Below are 21,682 nucleotides of genomic sequence, written 5' to 3' on the forward strand. Positions count from 1 at the left end.
ATCCAAAAAGCTGCTGACAATCCGATGTCTAAAAGACGTTTCTTGTTGTTGCTATGGTTACGTTAAGGTTTATAATGTGTGGAAAATAGTTGTTGATTGCATAAAAAAGTAATTTTCTTGAAGGGTATTCATGACAAACTGGGAATAATCGTTTAACCATTAGCACCAAGTTGGCGCTGGGTACCGTAACCTCGAAGTCCTTCCACTACGTGTGTGCCGCTTCAAACATACTGAGCAGAAGCACAATCGTAAATCAAACAGAATTAAATATTAAAAGCGTTCCAAGTCTCGACGGGAATTCAGATTTAAAATTAATGTAAAGTAGATAATTCGAATTTTAGAAATTTGAACCGTTCCTTTCAGAATGCCAGCCAGCACATGTGTTCGTCGTTTTAAAAAATTCTGACAATCTCCTGCGCTTCTCCGATCTCCTATTATAGGGTTGTTCGAAAAGTCATTTGTTTTTTTTGTGGAAATGAAAGACAGTTTTCGTATAATAAACAAATACTTTATTAAATTATATATTGACCGTTCTGGTCCAACACCTTTTGCCATCTTTCTGGTAGTAGCATAATTCCACGCTCATAAAATTTTTGGTCTTTGCTGGCAAAAAACTGATCGAGGAGGTTTTTGACCTCCTCATTTGAGGTGAAGGTTTTACCGTCTAAAAAATTTTGGAGTGACCGGAACAAATAATAATCCGATGGTGCCAGGTCTGGAGAATATGGTGGGTGTAGCATTGTATCCCATTCAAGCTGTAAAAGCTTTTGGCGAGTGACCAAACTTGTGTGAGGTCTCGCGTTGTCTTGGTGAAACACTACACCTTTCCTGTTGATTAGTTCTGACCTTTTCTGTTGAAGTGCATCATTCAGTTTGTCCAGCTGATGACAGTAGACTTCCGAATTAATCGTTGTGTTATCCGGTAAAAGCTAAAAAAAAACGATTCCTTTAAAATCCCACCAAACAGACAGCATCACCTTTTTTTGGTGAATATCGGCTTTGGAAATGGTTTGAGCCGGTTCATCTTTTTTGCTCCATGACCTCTTGCGTTTGACGTTGTTGTATACAACCCATTTTTCGTCCCCAGTGATGATGCGCTTCAAAAACGGATCATTTTCGTGACGTTTGAGAAGCGAATCGCAGACGTCAATGCGGCGACACAGATTTCTCTCTGTGAGAACATGGGGAACCCATACATCGAGCTTCGAGGATAATCCCAGGCCTTTCAAGTGGTCATAAACTGTTGAATTTGATAAATTTAACCTCAATCCGATCTCACGTGTTGTTATTCGCCGGTTCACATCAACTAATGCCTTTATCGCGTCTTTATCAGCTTCAACCGGCCTTCCCGAACGTGGTGCATCTTCGACATCAAAATTGCCGGATCGAAATTTAGCGAACCAGTTCTGGCACTGGCGTACTGTCAACACACCTTCTCCATACACATCAGTCAATTTCTTTCTGGCTTGAACAGCATTTTTACCCTTTCTGTAGTAAAACAGTAAGATATGTCGAAAATGCTGCTTATCGCTCTCCATATTTAAAAGGGCACCAACCAAAAACTACTGCGTAGAATTAATTGGAATTTTTCACACACAAGCCTTGCTATATGAGCTCTCAAAGCATATAAAAATTATACGGCTTAAATGTAAAGTTGGGTGCAAAAGAATACAATTAAATCCTTTGTCGGGAAAAAACGAAATGACTTTCCGAACAACCCAATACATTATATGGATAGGAAATGAGGTAGTTATTACCCGATAAATCATGAGATATTTTAAATGAAAACTTTATTTTTATTTCACAATCGCTTGTGTACTTACAACTAAAATTGCTCAACATTTGCTTACAATATGACTAAAATTCAAATACTGCTTTACCGATTTTACCTTTCGCAAGTTCGTCCAAGGCCTCTTTGTACTGGCTTAATTTGAATGTTTTTATTCCCAACTTCTCGTAATCGATGTACCTTAATATGACACTGAATTAAATCACGGTAACTACAATATTTTCATAATTACCTGTCACCCAATGCTTCTAGAAGTCCTAAAGATTTTGGAAAAGTCAAAGGATTGACGAGTACGGGATACAGAGTCACTTCCTTAGCGTAAAGTTGAAACGGTGAAATACTACCGAATGAAATAAACTGTTTAAATACATTCAACATACATTTTACATGATTTACCTCACTGTGGCATGAGGAGGGGCAACCCCGAACAAACAAAATTTACCACCATAGTTTAAAAGTCCAAAGCCACTTTGAATAGCCGCAGGAGATCCGCTACAATCGATGATAACATCGAATAAGTAATTGGGGTCTTTTTTAGTCCTTTCCTGTAGAACTTCTGGCGCAACACATTCATATCCAGTTTCTATAAACAGATACTTATTATACTGCTTTTATATTACTCTTCAAAATCCTGTTTACCAAGGTGTTCGATAATTTTTCTTCTTTGTGCGTTTGGTTCTGACACTACAACTCTTCTGTGTCCTTGCAAATGAAGAACAATCACCCAAAGGTTTCCTATAATTCCTGCACCAGTTATAAGGATCTTTTGACCAACAGTTACTGGCGCTATCCTATCCCATCCATGAGCCACGCAGGACATTGGTTCACTTAATGCTCCTAAAATTTTATCATTTTAATATTTCCAATTTTTATGTGTTTTTATTTCTAAAGCTACGGAAAAAGTACTAAAACTATAGCGATTATTCAATGTTGTACTGTTTTCGAAAAAATTAATGTTGTGAATAGTGAACGAAAATTCAGTTAAACAAAATCGCGGCGCTTTGCTGGTTTTATTATTTTGTTGTTTTTTTCATACTGCAGATATGTTTTATCAAATTTTATTGGGATTATATATAATACTTATATAGTTTTATCTCTCAGATTTTTTTGTTATCATTGTTGCTCAGTAATAAAAGTTTACTGACCTTGTGTAAAATACAATATAAAAAAAGACAAGTACGAGGGTGGATTGATAAGTTTCCGGCCTAACCAAGAGATGACGCCACTAGGCCTACCTTGAGGTGACATTCTATAGTACCATCCTTGGATAGCTTGTAGCTATAGTTTCAGCCCGATCTCCTTGCTAGTGTAGGTTTGACAGCACGCTGAACAAGACGCCTCTGTGGTTTTCGTAAAAATGGAAAAGCAGGAAAATCGTGCTGTCATCAAATACTTTTATTTGAAGGGGTTAACGCCGAAGGAAATTAAAAAAGAGATGGACTCAACACTGGGGACATCCTCCCCGTCATATTCAACCGTTAAGCAGTGGGTTTCCGAGTTTAAAAAGGGTCGTGTGAGCACCTCTGATGGGCCTCGCTCAGGACGCCCCGTTGAGGTCACAACTCCAGATATGATCGAAAAAATTCATCAAATAGTGCTGGGAGACCGCAGATTGAAAGTGCGTGAGATAGCTGAGACCTGTAAGATGTCATATGAACGTGTGCAACATATTTTGCACCAACATTTGCATATGGAAAAGCTCTGTGCAAGATGGGTGCCGCGTTTGCTAACAGTCGACCAAAAATTGATTCGAAAAAACATTTCTACCGCAAATTTGTCATTGTATAAGCGTAATCCAAGCGAATTTTTGCGTCGATTCGTAACCGTTGACGAAACGTGGGTCCACCACTACACTCCTGAAACCAAAGAACAGTCTAAACAGTGGATTGGACCAGGGGAACCAACTCCAAAGAAGGCAAAAACAATTTTTTCGGCGAACAAGGTTATGGCTACTGTTTTTTGGGATGCAAGAGGTATTATATACATTGATTACCTTGCAAAGGGTAATACTATCACTGGTCAATACTACGCAGACTTATTGCAACGTTTGAGCCACGAGGTGAAAATTAAACGACCTCATCTGGCGAAGAAAAAAATCTTGTTTCATCACGATAACGCACCAGCGCACACGTCAATCGTTGCGACGGCTAAAATCAACGATCTAAAGTTTGAATTGATGCCGCACCCTCCTTACTCTCCAGACCTAGCCCCGAGTGACTATTTTCTGTTCCCTAATCTCAAAAAATGGCTTGGCGGTAAGAGATTTGCGGACAATGAAGAAGTAATCGAAGCTGTAAATGGTTATTTTGAGGAGCTTGACGAATCAGTCTATAGAGATGGCATTAATAGACTGGAACACCGCTATGAGAAATGTATCAGCCTTGGAGGAGATTATGTTGAGAAATAAAAAAAAAAAATTTTTAAAAACCTTGTTTTTCTTGGTCAGGCCGGAAACTTATCAATCCACCCTCGTAGTTAATTGTGAAAAATTTCGCTTGATAAATCCATATGTTTAATTCATAAATCATATCCCCTGTATATAAATGAACTAAATTAGATAATAAAGGTAAACTGTATTACGCAGTACCTGTACAAGCGGTTAGTTATGATTTAATTCTCTGATTGTCAGTAATTCTACAGTACCTTGTTTAAGGGAAACCGTTGGAGGCAATAGATGTACTAAAATATCTGGTACTAAAGCATAATCCGCCCAGCCTCCATGTCTCCAAATTCCAACTGCATTATTAATACCCCCGATTTTACAAAAATGTGGAGATCCAGAATGGCAAAAGTAACAAACATTGCAGCCGCTACAAGATAATTTTTATTGAGAAAGTTTATATTTATTTGTGACATAATCTGAACGTTACTTGTTAGGGTCAACTGCTACTTTATCTCCTACTTTTACATGGGTTACATCAGATCCGGTTTTAACAACAGTACCGGAAAATTCATGACCCATAGTCACTGGACTATCATCTTTACAAGGAAACTCCCCCTTTATAGTAAATAAAATTGATTGTCATTTAAAAAATATCACATTTAGACTTTGCTTTTTATAAAATGATACAGAAGCTTTAATTCTTACCGCTATAATGTGAATATCTGTGCCACAAATTCCTGAGTAGGCAACTTTTACTAACACTTGATGGGAATCAGTTATTTCGGGAATATTTTTCTTTGTTATGTTTAGCACCTTCTTTTTTGAATCGAACTCTAACGCTTGCATTTTCGTTCTTTTTTATCTGTACAATCCACTGCGAACGTGTTTAAGCACTAGCGTACAAAATCAAGTTACAGCCACTTAAATAGCTCAAAACGATTGTTGACAAATCGATAATCCGCTAACTGATAACGTGATAACTACAACAAAACATTTCATTTTGACGATTCAGTTCGTACGAGCGTTGCATAACTTCCATAAACACAAATTAACATTACAAGATAACCTCGTCTAGCTGCACATACAACAATTTGGAAGACCTAAAATTACAGTTTATATCAGACATTTAATTAAATGTTATTATTTAATATTCATATGTGTCGCCCACATTTTTCTTATACAGTATAGGCGAGTTGAGAACCGAACATATTTTTACATATCTATAACAAATACCTTCAGCCACCTTTTCAGTAATATAAACCGAATAACGCGTTAAAACAAATGTGTAGGTAATTTCTATCTAGTTAAACATTTTGCCTTATCTGTATATGCATCAATTTAACAGCGTTTGGTAAAGGTCTAGATGATGGCCCCCACCCCCTTCGGGTGGGGTGGGGGGATCAAAAGAGGAGGTCTCCCCCACCACTGTACCATAAAAAGTTCGTGGCGGTCTCACTCCCATAAACAGTTATGGGGGTTCAAATTTAATAAATATGCCAATTTTTATACATTTCTAGGCATGTAAATATTTATATAGTCATTCTTAAACAATATTCAAAGGTAAAACTAATGAAAAATACATAAAAATATTGAGAAAGTTATATAAAACATTATTTAAATATCTTTATCAATAGGGTAGGTTAGGTTAGGTTAGGTTATCGGGTTTTGTTCAAGTGACCACCCTCTTTCGATCCCCCACCTCCACCCGCTTGAAAATAATTTTTTTATTGAATTTTATTTGAATTATAGTGTATGAAAATTGTCAAAATAATCAACTTTCAACCCCCATAACTTTTTATGGGGGTGAGACCGCCGCAATTTTTTTATGGGGTTTTACTCAGGTGACCACCCTCTTTCGATCCCCACTACCCTCTTTCGATCCCCCTACCCCCACCGCCATCTAACCCCCATAACTTTTTATGGGGGTGAGACCGCCACAAACTTTTTATGGTACAGTGATAGGGGAGACCTCCTCTTTCGATCCCACCCACCCCCACCCCAAAGGGGGGCCATCATCTAGACATTTACCCAGCGTTTTAATGAAGGATTAGTACCTAGTGAATACACTCCTGATATATTTTTAAGGATTGCAATTTTGCTCATGTTTACGTGCACTAAATCTAGTGTTTGCATGGTTGGAAAAACCATGTGTTCTTCATAAGTGCATACTCCACATACAGATTTGTTCCAGTCGTCGATGTACTTAATTCCTCATCTTCTCAGGACGTCTCTCTCACCTGATGTTTTAGTGTGCAAGTTTTTGGTGCCACGTTCTAATTGACCAGCCAGGTCTCATATGTTTGATTGCCTGCAATCTGCAAGGATTCTTTGTTCTAAATTTTAAATACTCATTTTTGTACTATAATACGTTTGAATATCAAAATCGCAGTTTTCAATCAACATATTTTGCAATTTGAAGGTCACTATTGATGTGCAACATACATAATTTGAAGTGTATGTGTGTGTTTCTTTTCTCTACGATATCTCGATAACGAAAAATGATATCAACTTCGTTAATCTACCGGTTGAGTAGTTATTAACATGAATATGAAGTAAAATTAATAACATCTTCTGAACATATTTTGTTTATTCTGAAAATTTTATTTTTTATAAAAGACGATAGTTAATTTTTTAATAAGAAATATGTTTTGTTAGGTCTACCTATAATATATATATAAATATCTATTTTAAGTTCAGTAAACAAAATAATATCTATAACGAGTATTTTAATGATAATCATTCTACAAAATTTGGCAATTAAACACTGAAAAACGTCAATAGAACACTTGATTACAAAATTATTGTATATGTATATCATGTAAAATATTTAATTAACGATAAGCGAACAAATTCAATTTTTTCTCGTTTTACGTCAATAAGGTTCATATAGGTCATGTGTTGAAGTTCATTAATTCACAACTCATCCTACTCAACGGTAGTTGAAGTTATATAATCAAGGAATAGATATTTGTGAATGTGTGCTTTGAAATGTCATCATAGTAACCGTTTATATTAGAATTGTATAGTGTCGGATGAGCCGAAACCTAGACATCAACCTTATCGCATTAGGAAAAATTTTGGGTCAAGAATCCTTGCAGATTGCTGCCAATGAAACGTCTTAATTCATGAATTCAGATGACAAACGCATCATCGCAATATCAAAACATGAAGAAAACCTCTAAAAGATTCCTAGAAGAGAGAGAGATGATATCTGTCTGGTCAACCAAAAGTTGGCACAAAAGACTTGCGCAGTAAAACATCAGGTGTGAGAGATATCCTGAGAAGATGGGAAATCAAGTACATCGATGACTGGAATAATTATGTATGTGAAGGATACCCCTATAAGAAGCAACATCCTCGCATCATGTTTCCAAATTAACCCCGAAAGGAGCCACGCAACCACTGGACTTTTAGTGTACGTTGACATGTGTAATATCCTTGGATAGAACAGATACCTAAGAATTTCTTCCTAAAAAGTAGAAAACCGATAGTGGTAGAGGGTAAGAAGGCGCAGAAAACCGAACAGGGACCACAAGAAAAAGAGAAAGTTACCGAAAAAGAAAAGTCTAAAAGAAGGGCTAAATAAAAAAAAGGATAATAAAAAGAGAGAATGGAAAAGTACATGCGAAAGTCCCCCAAGAATGCGAAAAGGAATAAAAAACAAACCTCTGTCGATGAAGATGAAAGAAAGAAAAAATACAAATGGAAATTCCCAAAGAATATAACAAGAAAGATACGAAACCATCTGTCAATAAAACTGAAAAAGAAACGAAGCGAAGAGAATGGTCTAATGCTACCTGAAGATGCAATCCAAAAACGAGTTGAGGAGACTGTTGACGTTGAAGAATCTGAGGAAGGAGATTAGAGAGGATTCAGAGTGGAGAAAAGATGTGACAGCAGTGTGTAATGCGAACCACCAAAGATTCAACCAGCATGAATGAATCTGCTAAATAGACGCAATTTATAACGACAACAGCCCACCAGATTCACCGACCAGGTTATTTTACAAAAAACAATTCTCAGAATGCAGAGAAAGGGATGATTAGAAAACAGAGAATTACTGAAATACCTCGCAAGTACATTCAACAGTATATCGATAGTAATGATAGCAGCCACTCAGATATGTCGGGATTCGTTACTGCCGATATTCTGACTTAACCACTAGGTATCCAATAAAAAAGTTTTCACATATCTCTTTTTGCTCTTTGTAGTGGTTCATGTCAGTTTAAATTTGTTTGATATAAACGCGACAGGGCTTTGTAGCAACTAAGCGTTTTGGTGAAATTGTTTTTGTGAAATCGAAGGAAGTGATTCATAATTTCGTGTCCTTTTTAACCAACCAAACATTTCGCTCTTTGTGGTAGGGTCTAGGCTATTTAAATTTGTATGACATAAGCGCCGCAGGGTGCCCTAAGGAGTAAGATGACCTGTGTGTTGATAAAAATATGTTTTTGCCAAATCGAACGAGACGATTCATAATAATTTTAAGTCCTTTCCAAATCTAGGCGCGAACAATTTCAGACTTTAATGTGGTCCAACCCAATTTTAATGTATATAACATACGCGCGCAACAAATCAAAAGAAGCCATTCATAATTTCGTGTCCTTTATAACCAATTTTCAATGAGTTTTCGTCCTTGGTTCTAAAACTTTTCGATGTTCTTGTAAATGAACAATCTCCCAATAAATTCCTATAAATCCTGCACCAGTTATGAGAATCCTTTGACCAACAGTTACTGGAGATATCTTCTGTTAATTCCCTTAAATCTTCTAAAACATTATCATTTTAAAGTTTCGATTTATTAAGAGATTTTATTTCTGAAACTGTGGAAATTAAAATTGTGAAAATAGCATAAAGTTCTGCGATGATTCAAGGTTTTATTGTTTTCGAGAAACTCTCCTTGCTTTTGTTCTCAAGAAACTAAATGTTGTGGAAGAAGAAAAAATTCACTTACATAAATTCGTATTTCGTATATTTTTTACTTCAGTACCGTAACGTTTTTTATTTATTTATGATATTTATATCGTATAGGTTTATCTCTGGGTTTTTTTTTTAATTTTCCATTTGTTGCACAGTAACAATTTACTGACCTTGTGTAAAATATTTGAGTTCAGTACACTTTTAAAAAAAAAGATAAGTCAATTGCGGAAAATATCGTTTGATAAGTATGTTTTGTATTTGTTTCTCGTTTTGATTCATTAATCATGTGACCCGTATGTATAAAACCTAAATTAGAGAACAAAAATAGAAAATACTTATTATAGTGACATAATTGAATGTGGACTTTTCAACCAACAAATACTTACAATTAGTTATGATCTGTTTCTGTCAGTGCTTTTAATTTGGTGATAGTAACACCTAGTACTAAAACGTAATCAGTTCAGCTTGCATTCTTCCAAATTCCAACTGCATGATTACGTCATTACCCTCAATTAGTCAAAAATTTGGAGAACCAAAATGACAAAAATAACAAACAGCGGCTACCAGATAACTTTATTGATAAAATTTGTATTTATTTAAGACATAATTGGAACATTATCTATTAGGGTCAATTACTACTTTACTCCCTGCTTTTGCATGGATTAGTTCAGGCTTAACATTAACAACTGTACCAGAAAATTCATGACTCATATAACTGACCATCTTATTCTTAAATCGGAATATAAATTAAGAATGCAAAAAAATGTATAATTAAGAAAACAGTCTCTAAAACGAAATGTCATAAAATTATAGGTACTAGTATCTGCAAGGTATTTTTCTTAACTTACTTTTCAATTGACTGCAGACAAATGTGATCGCGATTTCGAACTCGTTGATTGGCATCAGCACGTTGCCGCCGTAGACAATTCTAAGAATATTACAGTGAACGCCGTTTGTAGAACAAATTGTGGGATCTAATAATGTGTTTGACAAGGTCCTTGCCAATTAATAATATCGACTTGGCAAACTGAACCCACGACGCACCTATCTACGTAATCAACACGTAACTACACCCAACAGAACATGAATTTCTTGGTCAACTAATCTGCCAAAACTATCTGCATCTGTAGAAAATGTGCTACTAATTGTAGGTTTCGGTAATGATTGTAAAGGTCCTTTTCACTTTAAGGATATCGAATTAGTGCGACAAATTTTCTGTAGATTTTTTACAATTATTCATTGAATTTAACTATTTAATAGCAGCAGGTAGACTGGTCTGAGATCTGCCTTCGGCGTGGTGTGCTGATAGGATTCAAGGAGTTCGAAATCGCGTTTAGACAATTATCTGCGCGGTGGATTCAATGTGACATATTCATATCCTTAATTGGAAAAGACTTTTTGTCAAAGAATTCGGTTAAAACGTCTTTATGAATCGTTATCCTCTGTTTAGTCGTTAAACACTTGAAATAGTACATATGATCACAAAATTATCACAACTTTTAATTAGAAATGATAAATGGACAAATTAAAAATTTTGTGGTATTGCGCAAATAAGGTTAAGATAGGTCATGACTACGAAAATCACAACTAATTAACTAATAGGACAAAATGTAAACACAACACTTCGGATAGTTTTACTGCTTCTAAGAACTGACCTTATTAGTAAAATTTGTAACAACAAGGACATGGATAAAAATAAACCATGTTAGTTGACCGTTAATTTATTCACTTGTTGACAAAATATTGTACATAGCAAAAGTTAGGTACAACTAATTATTGGAATTAATATACTTTATTTATACAGTTCGTTTTCCATAATTGTCCAGTTCTTTCATTTTCGATAAAACCGCTTTAAGATTTTCTAAAAGTACATCGACAGTCAATGGCGTGAGGGCAACGGATGTTTCTTTACCATCAATTGTCATATTCATCATAGCCAAATGGCATTCTGGTTCCAAATCAATCTTGACATCGTCCAAATTATGAACTATAACATAAAACAGACTTGTGCCAATTGAAGTAGCTTCAGATCCGGGAAAACTATAAAAAAATAATGGAGGAAATAGTCGATGACGAAACGTCAGTAATACACATTCTGACGCGGGTGGTGCAATAGATTCTGATTATAAATTTAAAATTAATTAATTATTCAAATAAGTATTAGGTAATAAGAAGAATCGTTTTGTGCGTCTTCGATTTATTCATTGAATTTTTCCATAACTAACGCATGTGACCGCGACTTTCTTGTGGAGTTTTTTTAAACTGATAATTTTCTATGACGTCTCCAGATAAAGCATCTTTTTTTCTGATGATGGAAAAAAGAAAATTCCAATTGCAATATTTAAAATTAAATACATCGTAACAACTTCTTAATATTGCCGTGCAACATCTCATTCCTCGATATGGGACTAATTTCATGTGACCAAAATGCTAATAAGGGGGACATCTGTCAACCGTTCGTTCTTCTAATCCAAACTACTACTTATATACAAACAGTCTTCGCACTGAAGACGTTTAATGGGGATGATAAATTATAAAAAATTATTGTAAATTTTTTGAGACAGAAGATGGTATTTTTGAATTTTACTTTATATAGTTTCGTCACCTTCTCAGCCACGAAGCGCTAGTTAGGGACATTCCAGAAGCAAAAACAGAAGTTAAAAGGAGTAGAGGTAGACCTAGATTAGATTACCGTTCACAAATTTTAGATATGTAAATTGGAAAATGCGAAATATGTGAAATCACTTCTATTATGAATGCCTGACTATAATATTTTATTAAAGTAACCTAACTTAACCCAGTCCCTGCGAAAGATAGAATTAATAGAAAAAGGTACCAGAAAATTCATGACTCATATAACTGACCATCTTATTCTTAAATCGGAATATAAATTAAGAATGCAAAAAAATGTATAATTAAGAAAACAGTCTCTAAAACGAAATGTCATAAAATTATAGGTACTAGTATCTGCAAGGTATTTTTCTTAACTTACTTTTCAATTGACTGCAGACAAATGTGATCGCGATTTCGAACTCGTTGATTGGCATCAGCACGTTGCCGCCGTAGACAATTCTAAGAATATTACAGTGAACGCCGTTTGTAGAACAAATTGTGGGATCTAATAATGTGTTTGACAAGGTCCTTGCCAATTAATAATATCGACTTGGCAAACTGAACCCACGACGCACCTATCTACGTAATCAACACGTAACTACACCCAACAGAACATGAATTTCTTGGTCAACTAATCTGCCAAAACTATCTGCATCTGTAGAAAATGTGCTACTAATTGTAGGTTTCGGTAATGATTGTAAAGGTCCTTTTCACTTTAAGGATATCGAATTAGTGCGACAAATTTTCTGTAGATTTTTTACAATTATTCATTGAATTTAACTATTTAATAGCAGCAGGTAGACTGGTCTGAGATCTGCCTTCGGCGTGGTGTGCTGATAGGATTCAAGGAGTTCGAAATCGCGTTTAGACAATTATCTGCGCGGTGGATTCAATGTGACATATTCATATCCTTAATTGGAAAAGACTTTTTGTCAAAGAATTCGGTTAAAACGTCTTTATGAATCGTTATCCTCTGTTTAGTCGTTAAACACTTGAAATAGTACATATGATCACAAAATTATCACAACTTTTAATTAGAAATGATAAATGGACAAATTAAAAATTTTGTGGTATTGCGCAAATAAGGTTAAGATAGGTCATGACTACGAAAATCACAACTAATTAACTAATAGGACAAAATGTAAACACAACACTTCGGATAGTTTTACTGCTTCTAAGAACTGACCTTATTAGTAAAATTTGTAACAACAAGGACATGGATAAAAATAAACCATGTTAGTTGACCGTTAATTTATTCACTTGTTGACAAAATATTGTACATAGCAAAAGTTAGGTACAACTAATTATTGGAATTAATATACTTTATTTATACAGTTCGTTTTCCATAATTGTCCAGTTCTTTCATTTTCGATAAAACCGCTTTAAGATTTTCTAAAAGTACATCGACAGTCAATGGCGTGAGGGCAACGGATGTTTCTTTACCATCAATTGTCATATTCATCATAGCCAAATGGCATTCTGGTTCCAAATCAATCTTGACATCGTCCAAATTATGAACTATAACATAAAACAGACTTGTGCCAATTGAAGTAGCTTCAGATCCGGGAAAACTATAAAAAAATAATGGAGGAAATAGTCGATGACGAAACGTCAGTAATACACATTCTGACGCGGGTGGTGCAATAGATTCTGATTATAAATTTAAAATTAATTAATTATTCAAATAAGTATTAGGTAATAAGAAGAATCGTTTTGTGCGTCTTCGATTTATTCATTGAATTTTTCCATAACTAACGCATGTGACCGCGACTTTCTTGTGGAGTTTTTTTAAACTGATAATTTTCTATGACGTCTCCAGATAAAGCATCTTTTTTTCTGATGATGGAAAAAAGAAAATTCCAATTGCAATATTTAAAATTAAATACATCGTAACAACTTCTTAATATTGCCGTGCAACATCTCATTCCTCGATATGGGACTAATTTCATGTGACCAAAATGCTAATAAGGGGGACATCTGTCAACCGTTCGTTCTTCTAATCCAAACTACTACTTATATACAAACAGTCTTCGCACTGAAGACGTTTAATGGGGATGATAAATTATAAAAAATTATTGTAAATTTTTTGAGACAGAAGATGGTATTTTTGAATTTTACTTTATATAGTTTCGTCACCTTCTCAGCCACGAAGCGCTAGTTAGGGACATTCCAGAAGCAAAAACAGAAGTTAAAAGGAGTAGAGGTAGACCTAGATTAGATTACCGTTCACAAATTTTAGATATGTAAATTGGAAAATGCGAAATATGTGAAATCACTTCTATTATGAATGCCTGACTATAATATTTTATTAAAGTAACCTAACTTAACCCAGTCCCTGCGAAAGATAGAATTAATAGAAAAAGCGTTACACCCTAGGCCTAGGGTTCGCGTACCTAAGCCTAATATCACCATACAGAACCCTAAAATGGTGGATTGTTATAAAAAAGTAAAAATAAAACATAAAAACAATTTTTTGTTTACTTTTTAACGAAATTTTCTCAAGCTTCTTCGTAATTTCCGCAGTTTTGTCAGTCGTGACTTTTATCAGAGATACGCTATGTTCTCGAGGTAATCCCAGCTGTTGCAGTTCGCTAAAAAGAGCGCTGTTGTCGCAGTTGTAACGAACCGCTGATGTAATAATGAAAGATAAACAAGCCACGCAGGCTTTTAAATCAACGTCGTTATCTATAACAAAACCCCTCATTAATTTTAATGAACTTGCACGTCTAGAAGATTTCTCACCTAACTTCGAATCGGCAAATAACTTTTCTACGTTTTCCATCTAAAATTATTACCAACATTAAATATAAGCACAATACATTTAAAAAACATCTTTTCATACAGGGTGTCCGAGTAAATAAACTCAATTTAATAATCCTTCCTTTCCTACAGAATAGACACACTGTACTTTATTCTCCATTTCATCCGTTGGTTTGGATAATATTAAAAAGTTCAAGGCAATTAAAGGTCAGAAAGTTTTTATTTGGTGTTGGTTCTTCAAAAATAAAAACCTTCCAACCGCCGATTGCCTTGAACTTTATTTAATATTACCCCTGTACTTTATTTACAAGTTTTTTGAGTTTCCGCTACACTTAATTGAAATTATTTTGTAAAAAGTTATCAATAATTCCACTTTGAAAAGTGTCTTGCTACGTAAAACATGTACCCGTCATTGTAATTAAGATTAAAATAGTAGATAAAGAGCTATAAATAAATATTGCAAATAACGCAGTAAACAAAGCACTAAAACCTTAAACTCCACACAAAATCGTTTAGAAACCTAGAATACATTTCCATAGCCAAGGTGTCGTTCTTAAGGTGCGTATATATTTAGTGGGCATTTGTGCTTGCTTTTATTAATAATAATCGTCGTCACCAGCCATTATTTTACCAAATGGGTATAAAATAAATGAGAAATACTGCTTCGACTACGTTCTGAGTTGTCCAGGATAGATACAAACGAAGCATGTGCTCGGTTTCGCCTTGTGCTTCGGACGTGTTCGCACTCAAATCTAAACGCACCTTTAGTGAATCGGTACCACGTAGATATCGATACTTTTACACGATAATTTATCGAAAAAAATATCGATATATACTTATGTCGATAGTTTTTGACATTTAGACAAAATTAAAAGATAAATAACACGCTGTTACAAAGTAGTTGGAAATTTATTTTTGTATTTTTATTTATTTATGTTTCTGTGTGAAATTTGAAGTTTTAATGTCTTATGTAGTTCATTTCAACAGAAATCCATTTGACTGATTTTCTTGTATAAGTAATATGTTCCTTAATTTAAAATAAAATGGATATTTGTTGACCGATATAACTTACATTTATTGGTGGTTCTGTTATACCCTGCGCGACAATTTGTGCTAAAAGTTTAACTTTTATTGACGACAATCTCGATATAGTATTTATTTCAGCGAGAACCCAGTCAGGGCAATCAGCATCCCCACAAAAACGAAATTTCTGGAGTAAAATTTTTTAAAANGTATTGGGAGGTAAAACAAAATAAAATTCTAATTAAATAAACTCTCTGATTTAATCTTAAATTAAAAATCATACATAGCTTTTGTTAAGCTTTCTACAATAATTAATAATAACCAACACTACTGACGTTCTTGACGTCCAACAATTGAGTCAACAATATCATGGCACTGATTATAATATCACCCGATTCTATTTTAAGTTTGCGTGATTAACCTCATCATTTAAATAATCATCATTATCAAAACTTTGCCTATTTTTAGCTTTAATATTTGTAAAATTACTTTAAGTCTATTCCATCTGTAGTCGGTTTAAAGAAACAGATAACGATGTCTATATTTTCCTGAATTGAAGTTTAATCAGAACTTTTATCACGAAAAATGGGAAAATGCAATACTTACCGGAAATGTAAACTGCAGCTTCCAATAGGGTGGAAAACAGTAATTACTAAATACTTCGATAAAAATTTTCGTAAAAAATTAATTCAAGGGCGAGAGACTACACTACCTCTGCATCTTTTGTGTACATATTGAATCATGTTTGGACGAAGTAGAGAGCTACAAAATTTTTCTCCATTAGCGTTAGTGCTACCATACAGATGTCGCGAACATGTTGAAACGCTTCAATTTAAATTTATTTTGTATATATACTTTCTAAAGTTAATAACAAATAATTTTAAATGGAAAAGTTCCGATTAGATCAGGAAAAGTAAGAATCTCCGTCTCTTTTAAAGTTATTTTATTATTAAACGCAAAACAAGGCTATGATTTAAAACAGTACGATTGACGCAATCTTGTCTATGTTTTGTTATATTTTTTCGGTTCTACTGTAAAACTACAATAATAGTACAAACTGATCAGTAACTAAATATATTTGCATTAGCTCCAAAATAAACTAAGCATGTTTTGCAATTTATTAAAAATTAGTACGAAATAATTAACACATGTAGAAAGCAAAATAGCTACTGTTTACTTTTATTAAAAAAAGGTAAAAAACAGTAAACAGAATAATTATTTATTAATAATTAGTATTTGTTTCACTTCTTTCCTTCGGTGACTATTGATTCTTGTTGATAGAAAATTTAATTAGCCAATTATTTAATTACTACTCCAAAATTTATTCTGTACCAAGTTTATTTTTTTTTTCAAACGTTTTTTCAATTCTTCATTGTATTTCTCTATCAAATTGGATACTTCATCGAGCCTGTTCTTAACAATAGTTTCTGATTCGTCGCCTTCTATTTCGTTTTGTAATTCATTGAGTTCTTTTTCAATATTTTCAATACGCTGCTCGATCTTAACAATCTTTTTGTATTCTTGACTTTTACTCAGTTGTTCCTTAAACAATATTTAATTCAATTAGTTTACTTCTGCGAATGCGGAAGTTCCGCGCACCTTTTTACATCAGCTCCCGTATTTGGTTCTGTATTTTTTATAGCGAAAACTTATTAAAACTTTATTAGATACTTTATAGAAATAGCGAACTTATTGACCAAATTACTAGAAATTTCAGTATTATAATTGATTGCATGGTGAAATAGAGGGTAAATTCTTTTACTAAGTATAAATTTCCTTGGTTAAGTTTTTAATAAACGTTATCAATGCCGTACATAGAAAAATTGGAAACAGAAAAAGTAGAAAAATAGTTAAAGTCCTTATGATAATAATGATTAAATAGTTTAATAAGTAATTGTAATTTTTTCCGCATTCCCTTCTCTTTGCGCTTTCGCAAAAATTTACTGTTTGTTACTACCTTCTGTTGTATTTTTTTAAAATCAAAAATTTAGTTTGTAGTTACTTACCTCCAAAGATGATTTCTTTTTTTCTGCTTCACTAACTGCAGACACAGTCGCATTGAGCTTGTTTTTTATATTTGCGATTTCTTGTTTAACATTTTTCAATTCACTTTCAATAGTCGCCTTTTTCTTATCAATATCGTTCAAATCGTCTAAATTTGTTTCAGTTTTTTCTTTTTCTTGAGTTAATTGTTTTATTTCGTTGTCGTCTTTTTCGTTAATCATATTCAATCGAGCTATACGAGCGCTTAAAACTTCATAATGTTTCTTCAGTTCTTCTAAAGGCATTTTACGAAAATCTGTGTTTGCGTTCATGTCGTTGATTTCAAAATCGGCAATGCTTATCAGCATTGCATCAAGGCTTTCTATTATTTTATCTTGTTCCTTTTGAATATTTTTCATAACGCGAGATCTCTTTTCCTCAAATGTGTCTATAAATTCGTTCATCACAACCTCTCGTTGTCTAAGTTCTTTATGTTTTTCAAGCCTTTTATTGTTTGTATTGTCCAATTCTTCTTCCATTATTTGCAGCCTTCCCTGTTTTTCTTTCAATTCTTCATCGAGAAGTGTTTTAGTCTTAGATAATACTTCGATGTCAGCTTTATCTTTTTTTACCTGTTATTGCAATGAAAACAAATTTTGTAGTCAAATTTATAATCGAAAACCTAAACGCTTTTACCTGTTGTAGCAAAATTTCCTTTTGATTTTCAGGATTGATAATTTCATTAACCTGTTTGGATAAAGTCTCATGTTGACGTTTAGCTCGTTCGTAATTTTTTAACAAAGTCAATTTTGTTTGTTTTTGCTAGAATTAAAAAAAGTAGTGGACTTAACTATCGTATTATCATCAACTGTATTTAGTTTTACCTTGCTAGGTATCAGCATTTTTTGGTCGTTTTCAATCTTCTCTTTAACATTTTTAAGCGATTTTTGTTGTTCGTTAATTTTTTCAACGTATTTTTTATTTTGTTCATAAAGCTCCAAATATTTTTCGCGTTCGTCTGTAGATAAAGTTTCTATAATTTTTTTCGTAAACTGCTCTTCCTATAAACAAAATAAAAAAAAAAATAGGAAATAATTCGCTGGAAAACTAAAATTAGTTTTCTTCGTCGTACTTCGTCAAATTCTTTTTTAAGTTGTTTCAGATTTTCTTCCCGTTTCAGTTTATATATTTGTACGTTTTCTAGCTCATCCATGAGTTGTCGATTTCTTTCTCTTGTCTTCGCCGTGTCCTGTGCGATTTTATCGTTCGTGATATAGGACATATGGAAATCTAAAGCGTTATTGTAAGTGTTCAGAAGTTCCTGTTGTTCGGCAAATTTTCTGGCTAGCTTTTCGGCAATCCTTTTTAACTCGGGCTTTGTAACCGAAGCTACTTTCCCTTCAACTATTGACTTCTTTAAACGAATTATCTCATCTTGTAATAATCCAATGTGGGACTGTATTTGCGAGATGTAGTACCTTTGATCCTTGTGGATCCTATTTGAGCCTTGAGCTGTGCCCAATCGACGTGGACCACTTAGACCTTGCTGGGTGATAGGACGGGCCTTCAACCCAAAAATATTTTAGTACAAAATCTATGAACAACTACTGTGAAACACTTTTGTGGTATTTTTTATGTAAACTTACCATTGTCGGGAGGCCACTTAAGGGTCTTCCCGTACTAGGACGAGCAGAAGCTTTTCTCTGCATCTTTTAAAATATATTTAAAAAATAGGACTAATTTTATGTAGTAAAACCCGCGACAAACGTTGCCTTCTGTATAAAATCCTACGAACTCTGTGTGCGATTGTTTGTAGTCAGTCACTAACTTTGTATTTCCATGGTAACATTCGTACAAATGCGGTTATGTTGACAGTTAATTTTGAATGTTAAATAGTATTTGTTTTCCAAAAAAAATTAACTAGGAAAGGTGTCGATGTACAGTAGTGAACGAAAGTTAGGCTGCTAGGGTATTGGGAGGTAAAACAAAATAAAATTCTAATTAAATAAACTCTCTGATTTAATCTTAAATTAAAAATCATACATAGCTTTTGTTAAGCTTTCTACAATAATTAATAATAACCAACACTACTGACGTTCTTGACGTCCAACAATTGAGTCAACAATATCATGGCACTGATTATAATATCACCCGATTCTATTTTAAGTTTGCGTGATTAACAGACTGCATGGTTTTTTTTTGTATTTACATAATTAATCGTAATAATAATAATAATAATTAATATAAGTAATTATTATTATGATGGCTGTTGGTAAATATTAAAAATGAAATATGAAAGGAGTGACCCAGCAGATCAGCTACAAAGAACGGAGGGAATAAGTACATCAGTCAAGGTCACTCCTAAGCGTTTTGACTAGAAAAATTATAATGTGAGATGATAAAGGAGTCGGGAGGAGCGTGACCTTTGGGGTACCGTCGGTGACCTGTCCGAAGTACCCCGCGCTCGGTCGCGGCTGCTTTAAAAAAGGTACTCGATCACAGAAAACTTTGTCTAAACACGTTTGCCGCCATTTTGCTTTCGTCCTATAATTATTTAAATATTCATTCATTAATTAATTAATTTATTTATTTACTACAAACACAATCCAACTTATTCACTATTGCTTGGGCGTGCAAAATTGCGGCAACAACTTGTGAACATTTTATTTTCATTTTTTTTTTTTTTGTTATTTATTTACACTCGTCGAAATTAATAGAAAACCACTGCAATGACTTTTCATAATTGTACACATTTGTATCTTGTATTGATTATAATCGTTCAACATTTATCACAAAATGAAACAAACATGAATCAAAAAGTTAACACCGAATTTTGTCGTTTTTGGTACATCCTTGTATATTTTGAGCAAATACAAATAGATACTCGCCAGTTTAAACAAAAAACTTATTATGTTTCTTGGATACGAAAAAATTGAATGAAAAAGAAATCAGTTACAGAAATGGGAGTTTATTCAGCCCTAACGTCTTCATTTCGAAATCGTATAAAACTACTATAAAATATTAGATAGAATTAAGATTCGGGCAGATCGACCCTGACCGAAATGGACGATTAAGTCCAGACGTTTCGTTAGCAACTATGGCTGTCATCTTCAGTAAATACCGCGTTGTCAACACAGATAACAGCAACAGTTGCTAACGAAACATCTGGTCCACTATCTTCAGTTCGTTTTGACCAAGATCCAACAGCCCGAGTCCTAATTCTACCGTGGATTCCGGCCCATATCCTTACAGTATTATAAAATAGTTGTCCCAACGGTGAGCACAATTGCGTTTTGAGAAAAACACACGTTAGGTATACATTTTCTTTATAATTATTGCTTATTTTTTATTGCCAAATGAGATATGGTTGCTGAACCCCTAACGTGGAGTTTTTGCTTCCGCTAATATCGTAAGTAGCAAATATAATTGTCCTATTCAACGTCGAATTTTTTTTTAAGGCAAATGCTATAATAATTGACAATGTCAAAACGTTGACAAGGTCGAAGAGCACTTGAATTATAACGACGCAACGTTGAAAAATCATTGCAGCATCTCAAGTTTTACGTAATGCCGCTTTGCGAACTGGCATAACTGGCGTTTTGCCTAAAAACGTATTTATGGTTGGTATGAATGTTTTTTTTTATGTATGTACGTAACGCATGTATTTTAATGGATAATGTTTACGTCGGTATGTAATTATTTATCAAAGTACACTATGAGCCGACGTTGCGCAGTGAGCAAGCTCGATAACGACTACGTAAGTTAACTATAAGCTACAGTATCAATATTATTGTAATACTAAGGCACAGACCCAGCTCACTGCTCCTGCGCGCTACTGCCACTTTGGCGCGCTAAGCACAATCCTGGAAGACAAGCACCGCTGGATAAACTACCCAACATAGGAACGGAATTTCAACATAATAACTTCAGGCACAGCGTCGCAAAGACGAAAATATTACACCCTAACATTAACGGTTCGAAAACGAGAGCATTTTTTATCAAATACTAAATTTATATTTATATTATCTGTATGACCTAATCGGAGATGGTGAAAACTGTTGGGATTAGAAAACAATTGTGTGGGAATATTTTTTTCTGGACGCTGTGATCGGGAGGCCGCAGGGGTTGTGTCAGGCCCCTTTGGACTCGGGCTGGGCGCATACACAGCCTGATTTGGCAACTGGTGTCTAAACTATATAATATATATATAT

General features: G+C 34.1%; 3 protein-coding genes and 1 long non-coding RNA gene across 4 annotated transcripts; all 4 read right to left on the reverse strand.

Moving 5' to 3' along the window:
- Positions 1–1,773: 1,773 nt before the first annotated feature.
- Positions 1,774–5,137, reverse strand: LOC108733757 (D-arabinitol dehydrogenase 1-like). The gene is made up of 7 exons (XM_025979800.1): positions 4,878–5,137; positions 4,660–4,787; positions 4,433–4,599; positions 2,429–2,626; positions 2,186–2,372; positions 2,022–2,129; positions 1,774–1,969 (listed from the first exon to the last, which is right to left on the reverse strand). The coding sequence occupies exons 1-7, from the start codon at positions 5,016–5,018 to the stop codon at positions 1,858–1,860; spliced, it is 1,041 nt and encodes a 346-aa protein (XP_025835585.1). The 5' UTR covers positions 5,019–5,137; the 3' UTR covers positions 1,774–1,857.
- A 6,793-nt stretch (positions 5,138–11,930) lies between these two features.
- On the reverse strand, positions 11,931–15,621 carry LOC108733823 (COMM domain-containing protein 4). Its single transcript, XM_025979801.1, has 5 exons — positions 15,538–15,621; positions 14,448–14,487; positions 14,187–14,390; positions 12,085–13,223; positions 11,931–12,022 (listed from the first exon to the last, which is right to left on the reverse strand). Exons 2-4 carry the CDS (start codon positions 14,485–14,487, stop codon positions 13,033–13,035), a joined length of 435 nt encoding a protein of 144 aa, XP_025835586.1. The 5' UTR covers positions 15,538–15,621; the 3' UTR covers positions 11,931–12,022; positions 12,085–13,032.
- A 108-nt stretch (positions 15,622–15,729) lies between these two features.
- On the reverse strand, positions 15,730–19,691 carry LOC112906130. Its single transcript, XR_003232175.1, has 2 exons — positions 19,653–19,691; positions 15,730–15,909 (listed from the first exon to the last, which is right to left on the reverse strand). It is a non-coding gene; the product is annotated as an uncharacterized LOC112906130 (long non-coding RNA).
- On the reverse strand, positions 16,737–21,676 carry LOC108733849 (intraflagellar transport protein 74 homolog). The gene is made up of 6 exons (XM_018465190.2): positions 19,118–21,676; positions 18,604–19,035; positions 18,356–18,532; positions 18,168–18,293; positions 17,495–18,103; positions 16,737–17,030 (listed from the first exon to the last, which is right to left on the reverse strand). Exons 1-6 carry the CDS (start codon positions 19,178–19,180, stop codon positions 16,791–16,793), a joined length of 1,647 nt encoding a protein of 548 aa, XP_018320692.1. The 5' UTR covers positions 19,181–21,676; the 3' UTR covers positions 16,737–16,790.
- Positions 21,677–21,682: the final 6 nt, after the last annotated feature.

This window comes from Agrilus planipennis, unplaced genomic scaffold (assembly GCF_000699045.2).
Source record: "Agrilus planipennis isolate EAB-ADULT unplaced genomic scaffold, Apla_2.0 scaffold11, whole genome shotgun sequence".
Lineage (NCBI taxonomy): Eukaryota > Metazoa > Arthropoda > Insecta > Coleoptera > Buprestidae > Agrilus > Agrilus planipennis.